This window comes from Microtus oregoni, unplaced genomic scaffold, assembly GCF_018167655.1.
Source record: "Microtus oregoni isolate MIOR12 unplaced genomic scaffold, Mior012 000054F_ref0000373, whole genome shotgun sequence".
Taxonomy (NCBI): domain Eukaryota; kingdom Metazoa; phylum Chordata; class Mammalia; order Rodentia; family Cricetidae; genus Microtus; species Microtus oregoni.
Window position 1 is genome coordinate 3,111,738 of NW_024543830.1, and position 21,973 is coordinate 3,133,710.

General features: G+C 48.8%; 3 protein-coding genes across 3 annotated transcripts in view; all 3 read right to left on the minus strand.

The window, feature by feature from the left end:
- Positions 1–205: 205 nt before the first annotated feature.
- LOC121437933 (pleckstrin homology domain-containing family O member 1) lies at positions 206–7,459 on the minus strand. The gene is made up of 6 exons (XM_041638071.1): positions 7,279–7,459; positions 7,030–7,176; positions 3,754–3,894; positions 2,878–2,982; positions 2,431–2,532; positions 206–1,514 (listed from the first exon to the last, which is right to left on the minus strand). The coding sequence occupies exons 1-6, from the start codon at positions 7,303–7,305 to the stop codon at positions 810–812; spliced, it is 1,227 nt and encodes a 408-aa protein (XP_041494005.1). The 5' UTR covers positions 7,306–7,459; the 3' UTR covers positions 206–809.
- Positions 7,354–8,863, minus strand: LOC121437792 (translation initiation factor IF-2-like). Its single transcript, XM_041637861.1, has 3 exons — positions 8,841–8,863; positions 7,924–8,057; positions 7,354–7,820 (listed from the first exon to the last, which is right to left on the minus strand). Exons 1-3 carry the CDS (start codon positions 8,861–8,863, stop codon positions 7,354–7,356), a joined length of 624 nt encoding a protein of 207 aa, XP_041493795.1.
- A 2,186-nt stretch (positions 8,864–11,049) lies between these two features.
- The window catches only part of LOC121437932 (vacuolar protein sorting-associated protein 45), a 64,022-nt gene continuing 53,098 nt past the window's right edge, over positions 11,050–21,973 (minus strand). Inside the window, exon 15 of the mRNA XM_041638070.1 lies at positions 11,050–11,265. Within this exon, the coding sequence (XP_041494004.1) occupies positions 11,178–11,265 (88 nt within the window). The 3' untranslated portion in view covers positions 11,050–11,177. The remainder of the gene's footprint in view (positions 11,266–21,973) is intronic.

The window sequence follows — 21,973 nt, forward strand, 5'->3', positions numbered from 1 at the left end:
TCCCACACAGCCGCCATCTCAAGGCAGTTTCATTCTTAGGTCAGCTCTGCCCCAGGGTCAGCTGCTCCCCACTCCTGTGCTGCTCTGCCCCAGGGTCAGCTGCTCCCCACTCCTGTGCTGCTCTGCCCCAGGCAGAAGACCAGGCTGCTTCCATGTATTCAAGCTTTAATCTTGACTCCTTAGTGGAAGGTAAAGGAAGACCCTCGGATAAGAAACCGAGGCAGCTTAGTCTTGTTTCCGTAGTGCTGGCAAGGGCAGAGGGCCTCGCACATGCACACGCTAATATACCACTGACCCACAGCCTCAGCCTCAGCTGGCTAGCCCCCCACCCCCCACCACGGTGAGAGGCCAGGGTTAATTCCACAGATCCTCCTCAGGGCTGGGGTAAATTTCACTTCTCTTATGGCATGGACAGGTGGCACTGGCCCCTGCGTCCCTAGAACTCAAGTTGCACAGCTGAAATTTCACCCTCAGAGTAAGAACCTGGAATGGGACATCTGAGGAAAGGCTGCCCCGCCCACTCTAACCCAGCCAGGCTGTGTGTCAGCAGCGTCTGTTCTGGCCTGGGAGCAGGTGACTTGTGCACAGGAGCAAGAGCTCCTGACTTGGGCCTCAGGGCTCACCTTCTCCCATCTGACCTGGGAGTTGTCTCGGGGAGTCTGCAGGAAAGGCCATAGTGGGTCAGGCATCAGCAAGAGCAGTGAGTTGGATTTTTTTTTTTTTGATTGAGGTAAATAAAAAAAGCTCTATCCTGCAACATTTGGAGATATAGAGTCTGTGCCCCCCAAATTCCAGACCTGACCCCCTCTTCACATCAGGCTCTTCCGGTATTGACTGTTCTGGGAGGCCTGTCTGAGGTGGGAGTCGGGGGTCTGCAGGTCCATCTGTCTGTACAGGTCTCTCAGCTCCCTGACTTCCTGCAGCACCTTCTTTGCCTGGCTCCAGTTGGACGAAGCCTCTCCCAGCAGCCTCTCTGTCTCCAGCAGCAGCTGCTCTGACTCCGAATCGGGTGGAGACTGTGGGGGGTCCTTGGCCTTTCGCTTGCCATCACCCAGTCCCTGAACCTCTGCCAGCAGCTCCTGAGTCTTCTCCAGTTTCCTCGCTACCAGGTCCTGGATCCGGGACAGCTGCCCCGGCTGGGAGGGAACGGGGGCTGGGGATTCCTCGGCTGGACGGTGGAGGGGGCGGGCTGGGGCAGTGTTCCTCTGAGACAGGATCTCCTCCAGGGAGGCACAGCGGCCCTTGTCTGTAGAGGGCAACTTCTTCGGGGCTTGTGGGGTATAGGTGGCTCCCTTGTCTGGCTTCTCCCAAGGCCGAGAGAGGCTGCTGGCCCGGTGTGAAGAGGGCTGGATCCGGTCGGAGTCGGCTCTCCGCCGACTGCCGGCTAGCTGGGCCACAGACTTGTCCAGATCCACCCGAAAGTTCTCTGCACAAGAGGCTGGCTCCTCAGGGGAAGGGTCTTCTTCTTGGATCAGGTCTAAAGTCAGCATCCCGTCTGAGGTAGAGGTGGAAGCCTGGGAAGGCAGAGTGAAAGAAGGGGGACCCGCATCAGCCCCCCATGATGAATGCCATCTGGGGCCCCTTCCCTCCACTCCCGGCTGAGCCCCTCGACTGTGCTATTTCGGAGTCCTTTGAGGATGATTTGAAGTTCTTTCTTTTGTTTTTCTGTTCCTTACCTTCTCCTGCATACTGTCTGGGCTCTCTGCTCTGCTACAAGCTTCCTGGGAAGTATCTACTTCCATACTGGGGACTCTAAACATCACCTGGGATGGCCCACGATCACAGTAAGGTGCACAGACAGAAGAGGAGAATGCTCTACCCACGGCCTCTTGGCCACACACCTTAGCCTGCTCTGAAATCTGAGCTCCGAATCCTTGCTAGTCACAGACCTTCTTATTTCTAAATGCTGCAATTTAGCAGCTGCAAAAGGAAGTCAGACGTGTGCTCCTGACAGAGGCTTTACAGCTGGGCAGCTCTGGAGACCACGGGTCTGATAATCCAAGGCCTGTGTTCTTTCTCCTGCAGGGACAGCCCCTCCCTAGGCTCTGAGAACGGCTGCCTGAGAGAACCCACTCCTTCATTCAGGAGAGGCTTTGCTGCGGGGACACAGCACTGGCCCTCACCACCCGGCCACCACACAGCGGCATGTAGCACGCTGCCGTACTCAGCTCTTCTGTTTGTCCCCTTCTGAGTGGCATTTCTCACTTCCTCAGACGTTACTGAGAACACAGATGCTGACTCAGGGTAGGTGCTGAGTTAGTCATTTTGATTTGGGAAATCAGGCAGGGCGGTAGGGTGGACAGGCCTCCTGAGCCTCTGATCCTCAGATGAGGAGGACTCCCACAAATGTCCCTGCTTGTTCAGAGCTAAGATGGATGGACACAGAAGGGCCCTGGGCGGCAATGTTTACTTTCTTGCAGCGTTACATACCACAGCCATGAGGTGTCCCCGAGTTGGAGGGCGGCGGGAGTGTTGGATTTTCGCTCTGTCTCGAGTAGGGTGGGCAAGGTAGCTGTCCTCTTCAACAGTGACCTGAGGAGATGGTCCGTGAGTCACAGGCTCCCTTTAGGACTCTGTCCCAACTGGATGCCCCTAACGTGCCCGGCCGGGGAAATATCCACCCCACCAACTATTTCTGAGCAGGGCCCCAGGCAGGATTTATGGACGCAGCTGACCCAAGGCCGGCTCAAGCATCAGGAAGCTGGAGAGGGGGTGAGCAGAGAAGACTTCAGAGAGAACACGGGGGACAACAGGGCCTTTAAGGAAGCAGAGAAAGTAGAGTTGGGGTGAACTAAAAGGGGCCCTGCAAACACCCCTCCTCTGTGAGTCACGGCCTGTGTTCTGCCACAGTGCCCCTTTCCCACAACAGCCCCTGACCTCATCCAAGATGCGGTTCTTGGCTCTGGTGATAGCAGAGCTCAGGGCGTTGATCCATGACTCCTTCTCCTCAGGACTCAGCGCCAGGAAGATCAGGTTGGGTGCCTGGAAGGAGATGTTCTTGCTTTAGCTAGTTACACACAAATTATAATCCCCCAAGGAAAAGATATTACAATCTCATTTCCGCACACCCAACTCCTGGAAAGAGAGGTTCCGTGTCTGGAATCATGAATGATTGAAAGAAACCCAGAGTCTGTCCCTGCAGAATGGGCAGGCTGTTTTAGGAACAATCGAGGAAGAGCGAAGAGTGTCACTGCATTTGACCACTGGGGAGGTGTGACAAAGCTGAGGTATTAAAGGTCTTTAGCTGTCAGACGACACAGAATGTGACAAGCATGGATTCCCTGGCTTCCCTTGAACTTCAACCACCCATCAGGGCACAGGGGCCAATAAACAACTCTTCTTCCAAGAGAATACATGTGTATGCACAGTAGGCGTGTGTGTGTGTGTGTGTGTGTGTGTGTGTGTGTGTAAAGGGAAAGGAAAAGGGAGGGGGCAGAAAGAGAAATATCTTTACGGATGAACAAGTTCACAGAGCGGGCCTGCCTGGAAGAAAGGGAGCGAACAGAATATTCTCCAGTTAAATAATAAAAGCCAACCTGGAAGGCAGAGGCAGGCGGATCTCTGTGAGTTTGAGGCCAGCCTGGTCTACAAGAGCTAGTTCCAGGTCAGGCCCCAAAGCTACACAGAAACCCTGTCTTGAAAAACCAAATAAATAAAATGCAAAATAAATAAATAAATAGCCAGAGGGAGAACAATTCTGGGGGCTGTTCTGGGCCTCACAGCCCTGCCCAGCCCGCCAGGCCGCAGACCCACCATGGTGCCTGGCTGCTTGCATCGGGCCAGAGTGAACTTGCTGTGGTTTTTCTTGCTTCTGCTCTTGGATTTCCGGAGTTCTTCACACTTCTCATAGTCGGTCAGGTCAAACACCTCTTGGATATTTTTCTCATCCTTTACCTAGGGGAGGTTTGGGGTGCGACAGGATAAAATTACTCTGCTTCTCCTGCTGGGGGAAAGGGAGGATGATGGTGAGCCCCCAGCTGTAGAAGTGGGATAGGACTACTCAGAGTCCTTGTGTGGGCTCCTGTTTAACCCCTTGCTTTCCAAGCCACCATTCCAGGGTCTCCCTCTACCTATGACCATCCCTCTGTTTCTGAAGGACACACACAGCCTTACAAGCCCTAAAGGGTCATGGTGAGCAGGCTGACCTGATCGTCCCGAGTGGTCATTAACCGTCCAGGGGAAGGTGAAAAGGGCAGCCGGCATCTGCCTCTGGCCTCAGGGAATATTATGGTTCCCAAGAGCGTCCCTTCCCACCTGCTCTTTCTTCTAAAGTAGGACATTATAGGAGATTTTTCCTGGCCAGCGGGCCAGCCACCCTCTTCTGCTTAGCTGGGAATAGGCCAGGAACGAGTCGGTCATGTTCCCCAGGAAAAAGTGGAAATTGAGCAAATGTGTCTAAGCGGCCCCAGGGTTCCCTTGGCACCCTCTACCAGCCTGTAGTGGATCGCCCATCATCTGTGCTGTGGGCAGCGAAGGGCACATTCATCTGGCTCCATTGGTCTGGCAAGGCTTGGCTCTCTAGGATTCTCCGTTTTAGGGTCCCTGGGCTTTTGGCTGGGAAGTGACCAAGAGGCCTTAAACATCATGGTGGGCATGGGACAAGGTGCCACAGGAATGTTCGAGAACAATTCACAGGAACCCACGCTGGGCTGTGGGACCTCCTCTCTGGCTCCTTCCCCAGAGAGACTATCAGTGGAGTCCAGAAAGCCTGGAAAGAGCTGGGTGTGTGCGGCAAGGAAAAGGACTCACTTCTGTCTTCCTGAGGGAAGGGAGGGAGCACTTCTGGCTTGGACGTGGCCGATAAGGCACTGTGGGAGCAGGAGGTGTTGACAGAGGTTAGGAGGGGTACAGGGAGGAGCCGGGGTGAGGCAGGCGGTAGAGTAAGTAAAATGGCAGTGCCCGGGAAAGACAGACCCCCTAGCAGGGTTCCTGTGAATTGTTCTGGGCCGTATTCAGTGTCTTCATCATGGCAAACTCCTAACGTCTCGTTTACAACTACATCTTCCAAATGAACCCTTCCTTCTCGGGGCCCACATGGACTGAGTATCCTAAGTATCGCGTTCAACCTAACTTCCCCACCATGAAGTCACCCCAAGGTGCGGCTATGTTCCTACATCGGCGGTTGATCAGAAGACACCTCAGCTGCCTTACAGGGTGCCCTTGTAGAGTAGGGAATGATCCACAACCCAAGGGCTTCTCTAGTGGAAGAAGTTGGGGAGACCTTGCTTTCCCAAGAAACACCAACAGAAACCATGGAATGGTTATGGGCGTTTTTCTTTTTTGCATCAGCATGTAAACTGCAAATATATTTTGCTTTGGGTTTTTACATCTTCAATCTATTGCTCCATTTACAATCTACTGTTTTGTTTAGAGGCAGAATAAACGGTGTCTTCTGGCAGCTTCACCCTTAGCTCAGGCCCACTGAAACATGGACTTGGTTCTGAAGAAGGGTCGAGAGTAGGTGCAGTTCCCCCTCTTCTCCAATGCCCTCCCCAGCAGGGGGCACCTGGCCCCAGGACTAGTCAGATGCTCCTGACTCAGAGGACAGCAGACACTCTGAGGTCACCCTATGGTCTCTCTGCCCCATATCCCCCTTCAAACACACACAGGCTTATTAACCAACTAACCAGGCACTTCTGTCCCCAGGTTCTGCCTTTTGGACAAACAGAAGCCAACAAGAGAGGCCTTGTTTAGTTTCTTTAGCCTTTCACTGCCCTCGGGTTTCCCGACATGTAGGAAGCCTTTCCTGATTGCTCGCTGTGCTTCCTGGCATTGTGAAGGAGATAGATAAGCTGTGACACTTGCTGCAGCTTGTTTAAATAAATAAAACCACAGTGGAAAGCTAGACAATTGAGGTGAGAGCTTTCCTTAGGATTTGGGACTAGGTAGCAGCAACCCTTCAAAGCAAACTCTCCTCCAAGCCTTCCCGCAGCTCGCTCCTAAGACTCTCCAACCTCTCTGTTCAGGCTCCTTCAAGAGGGGCCTGGCGGGCTCAGTGCTCTTTAGTTCTCTCTCCTGTCTCAGCAGACAGTTTTTGGATGAGTACTTCTCTTGGGCTGCAAGTGTGTCTGCTTCAACACCATAAAAGGATTTATTTACCCGAATAGAACGGCAGAATGCATGTCGAGCGGGGAAAGCAGAAGAGGTTAGAGGACTTGCCAGTCCGTTCTGGGTGAGGGAGCAGAGTCAAGAGAGGAAGGGGGCGGTCTAAAGGGGACAGTCTATAATGTAGGAAGTCAGGGGAAGCAAGTTCAGCTTCTCGGCACTCCTGGTATTGAGTCAAGAGTTATGGCTTTACAAAAGGGAAGGGGGTCTGGATTCCACGACCTGCCTTTAGAGTCTGACCCAGGGTGGGCTGTGGTTCATGCTCAACTACTGAATCAAAGCCGCGTGCGCGCACATACACACAGGCGCTCACAGTCCTAACTCCATCCCCCCACCCCACTCCACAGATAAAGGTGGGCAGGGTATAATATGAGTTCCTTGTTTTCTTTTCTTTCTTTCTTTCTTTCTCTCTTTAAGTGGAGGGGAAGGTGAGGAAGAGGCCTAGTTCAGGACACTGACTCCTACACAAATCCGGCATTCACAGCTACTGGACGTCAGATCCCAGAGACTGACTCCAGTTTGCGGTTTTCTGATTGAGGGTGACTTGCCACTCAGGAGACCTACATATGCCCCCTGCTACAGACAGGAACGGAAAGGGTGGTGGGCTGGGTGGGGAAGGCAGGAAGGAGCGAGGGACAAGATGACCAGTGTGTTTCAACAGAAAATTAGAAAAAAAAAGCCCGAATTTCATGGGGCCAGACTAGGGTAAGAGGCAGCGGACGTTCAGAACTTCTGGGAAAGGTGTCCGCAAAGGCCCATTAAATAAGTAAAGTCCTAACTCCCACTCACGTAAAGTCACTCGGGGCTGACTTTTCTCTGCAGATACAGGACTTTTGCGACCCCTGAACTTGCAGAGAGGGAGGCGGGGCAAGCCGGAGAACTAGCCGCCGCGGGGACCGGGTCGGGATGGGCAAGGGCGCCTACCTCCTTCTCGGAGACGTAGAGCTGGTCGCCTTTGAGCACCACATAGCGGTTTTTCCAAATCTCCCTGAAAATGCCTTTCCCGCAGAATTTTCGGACCCAGCCGACCTTCTCGGGCGCCGCGGAATGATGGTTTCCATCCGGAGGCCCCTGCCGGGGCGAGACGGGGGAGCGGCGGCTCAGCCGGGTCCCCGCGGCCTCCCCCCGCCCCCGCCCGGCCCCGGCCCCATTGTCCGCGCGCCGCGCACTCACCCTCTTGCCGGAGCCGCTCTTCTTCATGGCGGGATCGGGCGGCCGCGCCCGCTGCTCGCTCGCCGGCGGCTCGCGCTACCCGCAGGCCGGGCCCCCGCTGCCCCCGCCGCCCATGCCCGCCGCCGCCGCTGACGTCGCGGGCTCCGAATGAAGGGCGGACCGTAGCGCCGCCGCCGCCGCCGCCGCCGTGCGCTCCCCGCCCCCCGCCTTTGTTTCTGACCCGGCACCCGGCGGAGGCGCGAGCGGATAACCGGGAGGCGCGGCGATGGGGGCGGGCCCGAGGCGTGGCGAGCGGGACGGAGCGGAGGCGCCGCGGGAGACCGGCCGCCTCGGACCCACCGGCTCGGACTGGCGGGGCTCCGGGAGGCTCCAGGCGCGACCGACTCCCGGTCGGCTGTGGGCGCCCCGCGAGGCCTGCGGGAAACACGCGTGCAGCTGCGGGGAGGCCCGCGAGCACTTCTGAGCCCCGAGTTTGTGGCGGGGCCGGGCGGGAGCCCAAGTTTGAGGACGGCTTTCCTCACCACTCCGCGGTCTCCGATCCCCTATCGGGTAAATGGAGTAGGGTGAGCTGAAAGCCCCGGGAGGACGCAAGTGTTGTCTTCCAGGGCCAATTACTACCAGACAATACGCTAATAAACCTATTACCTGGTGTATGGTAACACAACCACCACGAAAAGCGTAAAGATCCCTGGCACAGAGCAGGTGAAATTATCCTTTTCCAGAAACGCTCAAGATGAAGTGTTGGAAGTTTGTGGTTGCAGGCGTGGAGGGTGTTTGGGCTTTTTTTGGAATCAAAAAAGGATCCCAGACCCTCCCTCCTTCCCAATCCTGTAAGCGTCTCATTATCCACACCAATTGATTTCTCTTTCAGGTGGACACAAAACTTTGTCCTTTCAAAACACTCTTATTTTGACACTTAAACATGTCGAGTACCATTTTGTAAGGCATATAGAGTAAGAATATTATCCCTTGGAAAATGATCAGTTGGACACGGCGGAACAAATGACATGCTCAAATTGACACGCTACTGTTACATGAGTTAGAATGTAGGTTTTCTGACCTCGCTCTACCTTTTAGGCTTAGTACACACAGCGCACGTCCCAAACTCCCCTTTCCCATCTCGCCATCTCAGCTTGGTACTGTTCTCTTTAAAAGGTGATGAAAAAAGTGAGAAAAAAGCAGGCTATATGAGGAAGCAAAATGTACCAGTGTGCGGACACCGCCGAGGAAATTAGCCCACGGGAGCTTTGGGGAACTTGGCTGGGCATAGAAGAATGGTTTGGATTGAGGTTTTTATTTTTTTATTTTTTGGACAAGGTCTTACACAGCCTAGGCTGCTTTCAGACTTAGTACAGAGCGGGAGGCTGGTCTTGATCGGGTAATCCCCACCTGATTTACATAGTTTTAAATAGGGGCTGGGGGTGTGGCCCAGTGGTAGAGCAGTTTGCCTGGCATTCAGGAGGGGCTCTGGCTCAATTGCCTGCCCTGTAAGGAGGAAACTGAACGATAGATCCTGGCTCACGAGGCAGAAGAATCATCTCCCTCCTCCCAGGAGCTTTCACCTGGTCCACAGATTCTGGAGCATCCCCGGTGTGCAAGACCCTGGGCTCTCTGCACAGCATCAGATAGGAGCCAGGGCTCAGCGAAACATCAGGCAGAGGGGCCCCGTAAAAAATAACCAAAGCAATTTTCAGATTCTAGAGCAGATGCATGTGGGTTGCGGAGCCTTCGCTGCCTGTCTTGTGTCTTGAGATGTTACATAAGTCTCTGGCTGGTACCCATCCCTCCCAGCTCCCTTCTCCCCAGTGACCTGAACTATTAGGAAGCCCTGTCCGGTCCTGGCCTTCTTCCCCACCTTTGCTTTCTTGGCACAGGAAGTTCCCATATGCCAGCTTCTCTCCTGGATTGCTCTGAAGCGGACTTCTCCCACCAGGTGAACCACATGGCACCTGAATTTGGATCTAAGTGAGACTGTTCCCAGAGAATAGTGCTTAAGTGAGAAATTAGAATAAGCACTTCTGGGTTCCTTTACACATTGTTATAGCACTCAGTGACTTCACACACACACACACCACACACATTGTTATAGCACTCAGTGACTTCACACACACACACCACACACACATTGTTATAGCACTCAGTGCTATAGCACACACACACACCACACACACATTGTTATAGCACTCAGTGACTTCACACACACACACCACACACACACACACACCAAGCACAAAAATAACTTGAGCCAATTTCTTTAGTGAGATGAGGTCCTGGGGGGACTCCTGAGCGTCTGCCTGGAAGACAGTGCCACCACAGCTGCCCCCTGCAGCGGAGGGGGGCAAAGACAGAAACTATCAGAGCAAACTCTCGTGAGCAGCTGCTTGCAGGACTACTGGGCAGAAATATCTGAGTTGTCATTTCAAAAACAAATATCTTTGACTTAAAAATCTTACTTTTAAAATAGGATTGATGCTTTGACCAGGGCATTTTATCTATGGGTGAGAGAGTTATTAAAGCATATGTCCTTCATTAAAATGTTGTTAGTAAGGAAAAAGGAAGAGTAATAATAGAATTAGCTTTGTAAATACCAAACTATATTATATCTCTGTGTTTAATCTTTATCATCACATGAGGAAGGCACTAATTATTTTCACTTTATGGATGAAGAAACTGAGCCTGCCACAAAAAGACCAATACTCCCATTATTGTTCATATAAATATCACATGAATTTGAATGATGCCAGAGAATACTTATCAACATATACATTAAGGGGCTGGAGGGCTGGGCCAGCAGTCAAAAGTGCTTGCTGCTCTTGCAGAGGACCTGAGTTTGGTCCCCGTCACGCACACTGGGCAGGCTGTAACTGCAGCTGCAGGAGATTGGTTGACCTATTCTACAGAGATCCAGGCACTGTGCTGTGGTGTTTTTACTTCAGTTATGTGAGGACCTTAATTTCCTACCGTTATTCATATCATCACTTTTTACTACTTTCAGGAGAGGAAAAACTGAGACCTGAGTTTTCATCTGCTCTGGCATAGCTAGCCATGCCCGGGGACCGGCTGGGCCTTCGTTGTATGGTATAACACCATCTCAACTCTCACCTTGTGAATTCCCATGAATGAGCCTCAAATCAAACAAAATCACTCATATCTCTGCAGACTGAATTCCAATTGCAACCCTACATGGGTTCCCAATGCCACAGCAAATGGCTCTCCAAAGAAATGAGCGTGCCAGACTGAGGTGAACAGGAGACGAGGGGCTGTGTCCTGGACCCCTTCCTGGGCCAGTAAGGGCGTGAAGAAAGAACAGACACAAACACAAGTACAGAAAAGCTGGGTGGGTTGTATGCACTCTGCCTCAGCAACCTGGAACCTCAGGGCACTCAGGTTCTCCTCCCCCAGAGGCTAGCTAGTCTCAGGTAGTGCTGTCTGTAGGGGGGCAGTCTCAGCTGGAGGAGGAAGCTGTCCTTGCTAGTCTTTTAGAACACTCCCACTTGGGTGGAGGAAGGACTTGCCTCTCTGAATGTGATCTGAGGGAAAGGCTTTGCCAGTTGCCCATAGTTCTAATCCCATGGTCTTTCACATGGCTGACTCACGTCACACGGAACTTCTCTTGCTCAGGACATAAGGGACGGTACCGTGTATCGCACACGGCTTTCTGAATCCCTCATATCTCTGACAATCCATTTCTCAAGAACAATCTTGACCAAGCCCATCAAACTCTAAAGCAACCGCTGTCAAATACACAAAGAACACATTTATTAGATACAGAACACAAGGGGGTTGGGATGGGCTCGTCGCGCCAGTCCTGGTGTCTGTCAGCAGTTCAGGAATGGTGAGCCCTCCTGAGGCCCCCGGGAGGCAGGGAAGGGCTGAGGCCAGGGGTCCCCATCGCCATCTCACCTTCTGCTTGCTGACCTTGAGGTGGCCTGTGTGCTCTCCCTGCTTCGGCTGTGCAGCCCAGAAGCCAGGACTTCCTCTAGGAAACTGACACAGAGATTCCAGGTTATTTAGCAGAAAAGCAAAGGCCTCACCAAAATAGAGCATCATTTTCCGGCACTGAAGTGGATAAGAAAACATGGTTTGATGCTGTGTGCAGGGAAGAAGAATGCTGGATAAAGCATCCAGGCCAGGACTGACAACACCCATGCACACGACTGTGTCTTCTTTTTCCTTTTGTTTCTGGTTTCTCTGTATAACAGCCCTGGCTGTCCTGGAATTCAATCTGTAGACCAGGCTGGCCTCGAACTCAAGGAGATCCGCCTGCCTCTGCCTTGAGTGCTGGGATTAAAGGCGTGCGCCACCACCTTGTCTGGCTAAAATTTTCCTTGTTTTTTTTGGACAGGATATTTTGACATGGCTCTAGCTGACCTGGAACTCGGTATGTAACCTAGGCTGGCTTCACGTAAGCGTTTTCTCTCAGCCTCCTGGGTGGTGAGTTAGTCACACGTGCCACAGCGTCTGTGGAGAAGTAGGAGGACAGCTGGCTCAACTCAGGTCATCGAGTTTGTCAGCTGGGGTCCCACCCACTGCGCTTTAAAAAGAAATTACAGGATCTGAGATCTTTTAAACCTTAGGACAATGGTTCTCAACCTGCCCAATGTGATGACCCTTTAATACAGTTCCTCGTGTAGTGCTGACCCCCAACCGTAAAATTATTATGTTACTACTTCATAACTGTAATTTTGCTACTGTTATGAGTTGTAATGGAAACATTTGCTATGTGAACCCTGTGGGGGTTGCGGCCCACAGGCTGAGAACCACTGCCTTCGGACCTATTATCTTTATCTCCCTAAAACACAGACTTTATCAGCTGGATACTCTTTCCTCTTCAACATCTTCCTACAAACCATCTGTGTGTGAAGTGTGTCATGAACGCACGCAGAGGCTGGTGGACAACCTGAGGTCTGGTCCTCACGGTTCACCTCACACAGGGTCTGCTCAGGCTGGAGTTTACTCAGCTCCTGCGGGCTTAGTGGAGCCGCCCACAACATAAGCTGAATAAATGAATTAATTAATGCATTCGTCAGTGCTGAGCGGTGCTTCTCTCTAACATGAGCGCTATTTAATGGCGCTCGTGCGCATGCTCAAGACAAGACACAGTTCTACAGCAGAGATGACTGGAGGGTGCCTTAGAACTGCCTGTAGTTCAGACCTGGGAGATTCTGGGGTTTGGAAGATTTACATTCTCGACTCCATTAGAGACAAAAAAGCTCATTTATCTTCTGCTGAAACACAGGTGCCTCTGTCTGGCCTCACCTTTCGGCCACTGGACTGGAAATACCAGAGGACACTGAGCTAGGGTCAGGACAGGAGTGGCATTGCCATCTGGAAAGGTAATGGTCTCCAGTAAAACAGAAATTGTGCTAGGTGCCCTATAGGACCTTGTCAAGTGATCTTTGCTTGTTCTCGACTCTAGTAGGAAGGGAAAGAACTTGCTAAAATTATGCAGCGGGTTCCTCCCATGCAGATTGGTGGCCCGCACATTTCTGACTGCAAAGAGAAGACACAGTGTTTGCCAAACCTAATTTTGTTTCCCAGGGCTATTGTGACTTTTCAGATAGCTATTTAGGGACTTTGATGAGTCATTGCTGAGAATGCTTAAAAATTATGGGCAATGAACATATTGGTGGCTGTATCCTAAATTTAGACTGTTTAAAAACAATGAAACAAAAAGAATGCCTTTTCTTGTCTAGAATTTTTTTTTTAAATCAATCTCACCTAAAAACAAACTAAAAAACCTTCTTGTGGAGCTAGAATCCAATCCAACTCAGTTAAATTCAATTTAATAAGCGTTTCCTGAGCATGACTGTGAGCTACATGGAGCTATATGTGCACAGGGCCACAGCTCACGAGTCCTGTTGTAAGGGGCTCTCAGAGCCAGATACACAAGCACCCCTGGGCAGCGTGTGACATAAACAGCACTGGACTGGCAGTCGGCGCTGCTCTTCCTCTGTGCGATTCTCAAGCTCCTCCCAGCTCTACAGATGGAAAGAGGAGTCTGGGAAACAAGCCTCAGAGACTCGGTCAGGCGCAGAAAGGCAGGCACTGGGCTAGAGAGAAGCCCCGGTGGTGAAGAGCAAGGCTGCTCTCCTAGAAGACCGGGGTTTGGTTCCCAGCACCCACACAGCGCCTCACATCTGTCACTCCAATTCCAGGGATCTGACACCCTCGTCCGGCCTTTGCATACATATAAGCAAACACTCATGAAACAAAAATAAATCCTCTTAAAATGTTTGTATCATCTTTTTAGTCTCTGGCAACAGAGCAGCAACCAATACTCAGAGTGTTAATGTTCTGCTAATCACCAGGTAATTCCTATGAATAACTGTTCTTAAACAATGCTCTGACAATACTGCACACATATGTACATGCGTGTACAAATCTAAGTCAGCATCTTTCTCATAGTCACTATGGTCCAGAGGCAGACATAACGAGAGAACGGAGCAAGAGCTGAAAGGCTAGCCCACGGGACTAACACTGCATAATGTATCCATGCACTGGAATGGCTGGGGAGATGGCTTTGTGGGTAAAAGTGCTTGATGCCAAGCTGTCTTCTAATGCCCACACATGCCATGCTATGCATAACCCTTCCATATACACACTAGTAGTGCAGTAAATGGGAAATGTAGTTTTTGTGTCTTTATGGACCATGTAAGAAGAAACAGCGTTAATCCAAGTGTGGTACACACACAGAACCCAGCACTTGGGGTTTCTGTTTTCCTGAAAACTTTTGGACTTTCCAACCACAAGTTCATTTATTTTATTAATTTAATTCTCCTTTGTCTATCTCCCAAATTACATGAAAATTGATGCTACATAAGACATGTCACATTTATTTGTGTCCTTGCATGTCCCCAGGACTAATCATATTCTAATTTGAGAAATATAGGCTTGTTTAATTCCCTTGCTGAAGCCTGAGGTTGTTGCAGGCACATCCTGCTCACTCTCCTGTTCTCTCCTCCTTTGCCAGCTCACAGCACTCCAAGTCTCTTCTCCTGTGCCCTCAAACCATGTAATCGGAGTATGCCAACACTCCTGACTCTTGTTTCTTCTACTCCTTGAAAGCAGCAAAAACAATAGCAAAATAGGTAAAAACAACAAAAAGCCTCTCAGGTTTCAATAGACAGGTGATCCAGAAGAAAACTGGCTTGTCCACGAAAAGAAATGTCACACAGCATTGAAGAATGCATGAACAAAGTCACAGCAATGATAGAGATAAATCTTGGAGGCAACACCTACAAAAGAAAAGTGTAATACTACTTTTATTGTGATTAAAACCAAGAAAAACTAAACATTATTATTAGAACTCCATCCATTCCTGACGGACAAAGATGCACAGCCCTGCATCAGAGCGAGGGAAGATAAGGGCTGCAACCGGAGAGGAGCGCATGGTGCCGGGCAATGTTCTAGTCCTGGAGCAAGGCCAGCGGTTCATGTGTTCACTGTGGCGTGCTTTCTAACATAAATGCTATATCTTTTATAAATATCAAGTGATAAGCACAAAATTTTAGGAGGGGTTTTTTGACTGTACAATTTCTCAGATCTTTAACATGTTAATGTGAGCTGTGACTCTCCAGGAGAGTGTGCGGGCCTGTGCGGCTGTCTCTGTACACTCCGATGTGAACTGTGACTCTCCAGGAGAGTGTGCGGGCCTGTGCGGCTGTCTCTGTACACTCCGATGTGAGCTGTGACTCTCCAGGAGAGTGTGCGGGCCTGTGCGGCTGTCTCTGTACACTCCGATGTGAGCTGTGACTCTCCAGGAGAGTGTGCAGGCCTGTGCGGCTGTCTCTGTACACTCCGATGTGAACTGTGACTCTCCAGGAGAGTGTGCAGGTCTGTGTGGCTCTGTCTCATGTACATTCTTTGAAATGGATCTATCAGTACCTCCCCAAACACACTTCTGTAGAATGGACTGTGGGAAATACTGAATTAACTAGATAACATTGTCTTGATAACTACCAATCCTACTGAGGCTTCTTTTACCTCTCCATGAATGCTGCAACTGTCTGTTAAAAACAAAACTACTCCTTCCTAATTCCTATTTTTACTGAAATTCAACTAAGGAAAAAAAAAGAAAGAAAGAAAGAAAAAGAACAAGGCCAGCCTGGTCTACAAGAGCTAGTTCCAGGCCAGGCTCCAAAGCTACAGAGAAACCCTGTCTCAAAAATCAAAAAAAAAAAAAAAAAAGAAAGAAAGAAAGAAAGAGGGAGGGGGAGGAGGAAGAGGAAGAGGAAGAAGAAGAAGAACAACAACAACAACAAAGCTCTTGGTCCTATTACTTCTCTCACTGAGAAGAAACCGAGTCTGCAGGAATCCAGCACTGTGTGTGTGATTCACTGGAGCTCCACGTGCAGAGGAAGGAAGGAGAAAGGCCCTCGGCACCTGCAAGGGAAACAGACTCCAGGGGAAAGAACTGCTTGTGCTCTCAGTGATGCAGATCCAAGAGGAAGTCAGCAATAAGAAGACAGACCCATAGACATGCTTTCTTACCACTGCGAACACCCAAGATGTGGAGGCAGGAAGATCAGGAGTTCAAGGCCAGCCTGTGCTACACGTCTTGAAAAACCAATTAACAACACCCTCCCTGGCGGGCAAGCGCATTCTGAAACGTTTCCACCCTTGCATGCGAGCACAAAGGGGAGCTCGGACACATCCCAGCTCTGTGCTCCAGACGTGATCCACGCAAGTCAGCCAGCATCTTGCTGGTTTTCATCTGGAAGCTGGGATCACAGTGACCTTACTGCTTGGATTAGGACGGTTAGATGAGTGAAGGAAGCCTTCTAGCACTGTTTCATGCTCAGCTGCTAACCACATGGACAGTGCATAAGGACGCATAGGAAACGTTTGTGACAATTTCTGAGTGAGAAATGACAGAGAATATCAGCCAGTGGGTATGGTAGTGCACACCTGTAACCTGAGCACCCGGGAGGACCAGAGGTTAAGGCCATCCTTGGATATATAGCACTTTGGATGTCAGGCTGAGCTACATGAGAACCTGTCTCAAAAACAATTGTTAAATAATATATCTCAAGATAGCTCCTGAATTGGTGTATAAAAATATTTATTATTGGGAGCTAGCTATAGAGATGGCTCACAGGTTAAGAGCACTGGCTGCTCTTCCAGAGGACCTGGGTTCAATTCCCAGCAACCACATGGCAGCTCACAACTGTCTGTAACTCCATTTCCAAGGAATCAAGCATCCTCACCCAGACCTACAAAATACCAATGCACATAAAACAAAAATAAATTTAAAAATATTTATTAATGTAGAAAAAACTGATGATTGGCTAATCAAACAACAATATGATTCCATCAATAAAACTGACAAAGGTATTTTTTGAAAACACATTGTCTTTTATTTAAAAATAGCCTTTGTGGTACCACACACCTTTAATCTTAGCATTCACGAGACAGAGGCAGGAAGACTGAGAGTTTGAGGCCAGTGTGGGCCGCATAGGGAGAGCCAGAATTAGAAAATGAAAGGCCAGGGAAAGGTTTCTACACGTTCACTGGCGAAGACTACAGACTACGCACTAGGTCAGTGGCAGCAATTCTTACGGTGGCAGTTTGATATTTTAGTACCTCATTTTGGTTTAATTGTGCTTATAACTAATATTCTTAATATTTTAAAGATTTATTTATTTATGTGTATGTACAGTGCCTGCAGAAGCCAGAAGAGGGTCCTCTGGAATTGGACTTACGGATGTGAACTGTCAGGTAGGTGCTGGGAATGGAACCTGTAAGAATATGTGCTCTTAACTGCTGAGCATCTCTCTAGCCCCTAGCTCTATTATTTTTATATAAAAATTGTATATTGTTTTTATGATGAAAAGTTGTCTTTAGTTAGTATATACATAAATTAGGATCAGGAGACATACTTAGGTTTATGTTCTGGTTAAATTCAACTTTTCTACTTTTCAGTTAGGCTCCCTCACGGGCACAGAGCACGGCTTCCTCTCCAGCACCTTGAAGAGATAATCACACACAAGCAGTCTAGGGAAAAGCTGGTCAGAGGCGGGAACAAACCCACAGAGGAAATCCCTATAAAGGCGCTGTGGCTCCACACTTTCAGGGGAACCCAAGATGACCGAGTTGAAGAACGGTGTGGTCTGGACTCCTTTCTCTTTGAAATGCAAATTCTGTCATAGTATCCTAATTTTTCTGTAAATAATTCAGGGACTGAACCAACTGTGGTCACAGGAGAAGGGCCGAGTTTCTAGTGTTCCGTGCTAAGGAAGGATCTCTAACGCACTCGCTGACAGCAAGCGTCAGCCCCTCCTGCTTCCAAACTCTCATCAGCTGCCACTAGTCAATCCAATTAATCATTTTTATTTAAATTTTATTTGTGATGACAAACACCGTAAAATGAAATGATTCTGGTTCCTCACTTTTATATTATTTTCTCACTGGCAGAAGGCTTCATGCTTTGCTTACAAGTGACGTTTAAAAGCAAAGGATCTGAGAAAGCACAGCCGGTCTTACTTCAGTTGAGTGTCCAGGTGAGTGGGGAGAACAAACTAGCTCTGTGGCCTCTTTACTATCTCAGTTTCCTCACCCGAGAAGTGAGATCTCATTGGGCTGTTATGAAAATTAAACAGAGTTGAATTGGGCCCGAACATGGTGGCGCACCTTTAATCCCAGCACTTGGGAGGCAGAGGTGGGCAGATCTCTGAGTTTGAGGCCAGCCTGGTCTACAGAGCGAGTTCCAAAACATCCAAGCTATGCGGAGAGGTCCTGTCTTAAAAAACAAACAAGGAACAAAACCAAAATTGCAAGTGTTTAAAAGTCACAAATGTGAGATGCATAGGTAATTTAAAATGTTCTGGTAGTCATTAAAAATCACTAATATAAAGGGAAATTTCAGTGAATAGTTATTTAACTCATATACCGCAAATTATCATTACAGCACATAATCAATTTAAAATTATTAATAAGATGTTTTATTTTGTTGCATTTTTCTTTGAAATCCAAAATGTCTTTTATAGTCAAATCTGACTAGCCACAGTCAAGAGCTCAAGAGTTAGTTACACGTGACTGGAGACCACAGTAGTAGACAGCATAGGTGTAAGGTATTAAAACAATTGTAGCACATAGTAGGCGCACATTGTAATTTAGTCCTTAGTGTTACAGTGTTTTTTAAAAAACATTTATTCTTATTATTTTTAAAGTTATGTGTGTGTGTGTAGGGATGTGCCTGTGAGAGCAGGTGGCCACGGAGGCCAGAAGAGGACGCTGGAGTCCCATAAGCCGTCTGATGTGGGCGCAGGGCACTGCATTTGGGACCTCGGTAAAAGCAGTATTCATTTGTAAGCACTGGCCATCTCTCAGGCCCTGTAATGTCCTCCTGAGAGCCTGCTATAGAGTGTGTGCCCCAGAACCAGTCGGCATCAGTGGTTATGGGAGCCAACACTCACCCTGGAGCACACAGTGAGAAAACAATCTCAAGGCTAGATCAGGGGAAATCTCAGCCTGTGCTCCAGAGCTTTGCTTTTTCTACTTCAATTTTGTCACATGCGTTGCTGGAGACTGAACCCTGGCCTTGCGTGCCAGGCAGGTACTCTACACTAGGCTGTATCCCCAGCTCTACCTTCTCATTTTAAAATTGAGATAGAATTCATAGATAATAAAACCCAGGTTTTCAGGGCATCATTTGCTGAGCCTGACTAAGGAGTGCAGTGGGATAACTACTGCATCTGTTGAAGGACGGTCGGCGGCTAGTTTGTCCCAGCTGCCCAGATCCGAAATCATCACACAGAAACCGTATTAATTAAATTACTGCTTGGCCCATTAGCTCTAGCTTCTTATTGACTAACTCTTAAATATTAAGTTAACCCATTTTTGTTAACTTGTGCATCGCTACAAGGCTGTGGCTTACCAGCTAAAGTTCCAGCATCTGTCTCCAGTGGCAGCTCCATGGCTTCCCCTGACTCTGCCCTTCTTTCTCCCAGCATTCAGCTTAGCTTTTCCTGCCTAGCTCTGTTCCCCTATAGCTCTGCTACAGGCCCACAGCAGTTCCTTTATGAACCAGTGATATTCACAGCATACAGAGGGGAATCCCACATCACTCATCAGTCGAGAAGGACAGTCCTATGCCCTGGGCAGGGGCTTCTTACAAACCCGACAGAACTCAGCAGGAGCCATCGAGCTCGTGCCAGACGTTTTAGTACAAAATGTTAACTAAGTTGCTTTCCAGAAATGTCAAGCAAATTTACATTTCTATTCAAGCCGTACAAATGAATTGGGATAAACTTAAAAATAATCAAGCTCAGGGGCATGGATTTATTAATAATATACATGATATTTATTGTAGCATTATGTAAGCAATCTAAATGGCTGATTACAATGATTAAAGTCATATCTTAATGAAATTAAAATTATTGTAAAGAATGTTGTGAACAACTGAAAATGTTTTCAATATAGCGAAAGTAAAACAAATAGGGTCTGGATGTGGTGGCTCACACCTGTAGTCCAGCACTCTGGGAAACGGAAGCAAAAGACAGCTATGAGTTGAAGACCAGCCTGGACTATGCAGCCATTTACTGCTGCAAAAATCTCCTTCATTGCCCAAAGTAAACCTGGTATGGAACGGTCTACATGATTCTATCCTAAATATGTCAAACACAAAAACAAAACCCAAAAACCTTCATGTGGGCACGTGGGCTTGTGAGATGGCTCGGTGGGTAACGGGATTACCAGAGTTCAGTTTAGGGAACCCCATGCTGGAAAGAGAAGAACGACTCCTGTGAGCACAGGTGACTCTGGCCAGTCCCCAGGAAGTGTTCTACAAGTCAAGGGAGGAGAGAGCCACAGTGGCACTTGGACTGGGTTTCACTTTTCTATGCATTTACTTCCTGTCTGCAGTGAGTACGGGTGAATCACTAGGTGGAAGGGGACTGCCTACTTACCTGCTGCTTATACCCCATGCCTTTGCTAGTTAGAGGAAGGGAACTGGAAAAATGAAACTTTTAGTTGCTTTGTAGATTTATAGCCACTGAGGGCTTAACTGAATCCAATGTAAATTTAAGTGAAACAGAGAACCCGCCATGTGTCATGGTTAGCTCTGACTTGGGAGGGACCTGGCAGGAAAAGGGTGGCTGGTCTGGGGTCAGCTAGTAGGATGCATTCTTGTCAGAAGTCTTAAGAAGGAACGAACGGACAGTTCTAGAGACTGAAGGTCAGGAGGTGCCTTCTCAGGCCAACTGGTAACACATTCATCCCCTTCCCCTCCACTTCTATCCTAAATCTCATGGAGACAGCAATTCTATTCCATTAGAAGAACTGTGTCCATTCGGATTGGGTCTCAGCCTCTCGGCTCACACAGATGACCCAGTTGCTTCCAGTGAGGACTAGAACTCTTTACTGTTGACTGCTTGTGATGGGGTAAGGTTAAAGCCCAAACCACGATTCTCATTTGTCTGCAAGAATCATGCTCTCCAAAAATAGAAGACGACGAAGACTCAATTTATTGCAGGTAAGTAAATATTGATTACAGTTGACTGGGCCTACGATCCTGCATTTTCATAATAAACAAATGTTCATTTGGGGATAACCCTTTAGTTAATATTAGCTTCCAAAAAGTTCTCTAAAAGATTTATTTACTTTTTATTTTATGTGTATGTGTGCACCTGAGTGAGATTATGTGTACCAATTCCTGCAAGTGCCTGTGGAGGCCAGACGAGGGAGTTACAGACAGTTGTCTGTGGTCTAGTGTGGGTGTTGGGAACGGAACCTGGATCTTCTGCAAGAGCACAGCATTCTGAACTACTAATCAATGTCTTCAGCCTCCCCTCCCCACCGCCACACTAGCTCTGGTAGCTCAGATGACACTCTAAGTCCAATGTGATGACTTTAGCCTACAATGCACAAAGCTCACACAGAACAATAATGTTCTAGGTAAGAGCCGAAAGAGGAAAACTACTCAGATATCAAGATAATGTGGGGCGTGCATATAGTGAAGGAGTCAGTCACAAAGGAATGAAGTATGCTATCACAACATGGGTGACTCCCAAGAGATTATGCTAGCGAGAGAAGCCACCCAAAAGAAAGCATAATTTCAGTCAAACTATGTAGAGAAGAGACATCTATGTGGACAGAAAACGGCTGTGGGCTAGAGTGGGAGATTCTTTAGGGGTGGTGCTGACACCTGCACACATTTATAAATATGCTGAAAATCAGTGCGCCCTGCATGGAGCCAACTGTGTGATATCAAAAATGACCACCCAGGCTGGAGAGAGAGGCTCAGTGGTAAAACGCACTTGCTGCTTTCCCAGAGGACCCGAGTTCAGTCCCTAGCACCCACATTGTATGGCTCATGACTGTCTGTAATCCATCCCCAGAGGATGGATTGCCCTCTTCTGGTTGTCATGGGCCCCTCCACAAGTGGCATATACTCATCAGACACACACACATAAAAACAAACACCCCAACTGTCATGTTCTATCATGTTCTCTAACTCACAGTGAGTCCTCTGAAACCTCAAAGCCTGCTTCCAGGAGCGCACCTTCTCCAACAAGGCCACACCTCCTAACTCTTCCCAAACTGTCCCACCAGCTAGGGACCAAAATTTGAAACATGAGCCTTTGGAGGCCATTCTCATTCAGACCACCTCACTATGTTAGAAGCAAATAGCCTCCTTCTGTTTTTAGACCTAACCTTCTGGTATTTAGACCTAACCAAAGGTCATCACAATTAC